At 41.5% G+C, this 2,598-nt stretch overlaps 1 protein-coding gene across 1 annotated transcript; it reads right to left on the reverse strand.

Annotated features, from left to right (window-relative positions):
* Nucleotides 1-2,104: 2,104 nt before the first annotated feature.
* On the reverse strand, nt 2,105-2,398 carry LOC123252672 (cytochrome b5 type B-like). Its single transcript, XM_044681942.1, has one exon. It carries the CDS (start codon nt 2,390-2,392, stop codon nt 2,105-2,107), a length of 288 nt encoding a protein of 95 aa, XP_044537877.1. The 5' UTR covers nt 2,393-2,398.
* Between the last annotated feature and the right edge of the window lie 200 nt (nt 2,399-2,598).

Raw genomic sequence — 2,598 nt, forward strand, 5'->3', positions numbered from 1 at the left:
GGAGACAGGTTTTAAAGAAAATAAAAAATCTCTAATAATGTTTAAAAGGTTTAATAGTCAAAACCCAACTGTCAGCCAGCTATCCTTTTACCACCAACAACAGAGACTATAAAGAAGGTATTGTATATCCCATTTTCATACCTTACACTTTCAATAAGAACTTGCCATGATCAGGCATATTGAGTAGCCAGAAAACAAAAACCTAGACATAACAGTACCCTGATAAAATAAAAACTACAATGTGGTTCTTTATTATCCATCAAATAAATACAAACTCCTTTACCTGAGTCCATTAAAAGTTTATATTACATAGCTTCAATTGAGTCCTCATTGCTGCTAGGCAATCTTTTTTTACAATTCCTTAATTAACTTACTATCACATTTTCCACATTATCTCCTCCAAAACTTTTGGACTTCCTCAAACTTCCTGTAAATCCTCCTCCTCATGTACCTTGCCACTTATTTTACAAGAATTAAAAAAAAAAAAAGGGGGGGGTTCTTCACTGGCAACTCCTTCCCCCACCCTAACCATCTGACATCACCCCACAATTTTCCCCTATCCTGGAAGTTGGTGATCCCTTCAGTTCAATGGTTTCAATTATCAAGGCCACACTGATGATATATTCATCCAACCCTAACCACTTCCTAACTTCCAAACTTGTATCTCCAAATGACTATTTTACATAACAAATTGGATGTCCTGTAGATATCTTAAACTCAACATGTAGTGAGCTTAATTCATTGTGTTTCAAATTCTTACTGTTTCTAAATAATTATTACCTACAACTTTTGAAAAAACAGAATGCTTTTATTCTAGTACATTCCAAGAAGAAAAATTACACATCTTGGAGCCACAGAGGCGAGTGAGGCATAAACTTAAAACATTTTCTCTTCTTCCACCCCCAAATGCCAAATTATCATATCAATTATTTTACATCCCAAATATCATGGATACATTTGAGTCACAGTCTCTTAAGCAATCTGGGTCCCCACAAGATTCACAAAATTAAACAAACACCCTGAAAAAGATCATCATACTAACTCTGAACTTACATATGTTGCTTTTAAGACCAAAAAATAAGTACTAAGTATTAGAATGGTTACTGTTTCCCCAAACCAGTGGCCCAGAGTTAAAACACCATAATCTTTTTCATACAAATCCAGTCAATTTTCCCCACCTTCTAACTGTTCTTCAAGATTCCTATTGAAGTCAACAGAAGCTAAATAACTCTACTCATCCACCAAACAGAGAGATTGGCTTATTTCAAACCACTCTGAAAGAAATAAATTTGGGATCACAGAGAACGAGTGCTATTTTCCGGGGGAAATGAGGCTCTATTATCCCCCAAAATGGCAATTTAGAAAATAGTGTTCTAAGTAACAATGGTTATGCACTTCTATTTATGACAAATAACTTAAAAATAACCAAAATAATAGCATTATATTAGAGCATAATTTAAAATTTTTAGTATTTGCCTAAAAGTAGCTACCCAATTTAGAGGGGAAAAAGAATAAACATTCTCATCCTCAATACCAGATATTTTTATGCCCTTCTTTTGAGAACACTTACTCAGAGTTCAAAGTAGAGTCGGTCTTTTTTTTTTTTTTTTTTTTTTTTTTAACTTAAAGACACTTTAAAAAGTTTTGTTTTGTTTTGTTTTCTCTAAAAGCACGGACTTGTTTTACATATACACACTCAAATCACTTCTCCATTACCTTGGACTGGTCAACAGAAAATGCTGGAGAATGAAGAGTTATTTACCAAAACCTCGAGAAATAAAGAGGGGTTAAAGAAAGGGAAGCTGTAGTACATGATACTTCTGCACGGAGGGAGTAAGGCATAGCAAGTGCTGAGAAGGCAAGGCTGGTCCTATTTGAGAGGTGGATTGGTCCATTTTGACTTGGGATGGTGGAATCACATTGGAAGGATCCAAAGACAGGGTAGGGGTCCAGCGTCCCAACAGCGCCACCTGCGAGTTCTCTCTCACACGTTCTTCCTGCCTTCTGAGGTTATGTGACAGCTCGGGGTTTGGGGGAGGGAGGGGAAGGTCGGAGGTCGGGACACCTCTGTGGTACCCGCAGCCTGTGCGCGCTAAATGTGAGACTAGGGCCTGACAGCCTTGCGGTCGCTCGGGTGGATCTCGCCGATGCAGAACTGCCCTAGCATCTCCCGGGCATCAGACGAGTGTCCGGCGCCCTCGAAGCCCTCTGTCCCGTCCCGACCGGCTTGTTCCATCAGGACCTTCTCGCCTCCAGGGTGCTCGACCACAAAGCTGGTGACATCGTACACCCGCCCGTGGATCACTAGCCACAGGTCCTTCGCCGAGTTGTGCTTAGCCACCTCCTCCAGTCGGTAGTAGGTGACCCCAGCCTCCAGCTCTTTCTCCGCCATGCTGCCGCTCCCGCCCTTGAGGGACAGTGAAATCAGAGCCACCGCCCTCTTCTCACAGTGAGTCCGACTTCAGGCTTCCCCCTCCTGGACCTTTCCAGCTTCAGTAAAGGGCACTGCCTATTACATGGGAGGCCATTGTCATCCTGGGGCGGGGCACTAGGTGGTACAGTGGAGAGAAACTGACCCAGGAGGCAGGAAGACTTCCT

The sequence above is a fragment of the Gracilinanus agilis genome, chromosome 1, assembly GCF_016433145.1.
Source record: "Gracilinanus agilis isolate LMUSP501 chromosome 1, AgileGrace, whole genome shotgun sequence".
NCBI classification, from domain to species: domain Eukaryota; kingdom Metazoa; phylum Chordata; class Mammalia; order Didelphimorphia; family Didelphidae; genus Gracilinanus; species Gracilinanus agilis.

Coding starts and splice junctions, on each gene's coding strand:
- LOC123252672 (XM_044681942.1), bottom strand. CDS start 2,392: ATGGCGGAGAAAGAGCTGGAGGCTGGGGTCACCTACTACCGACTGGAG.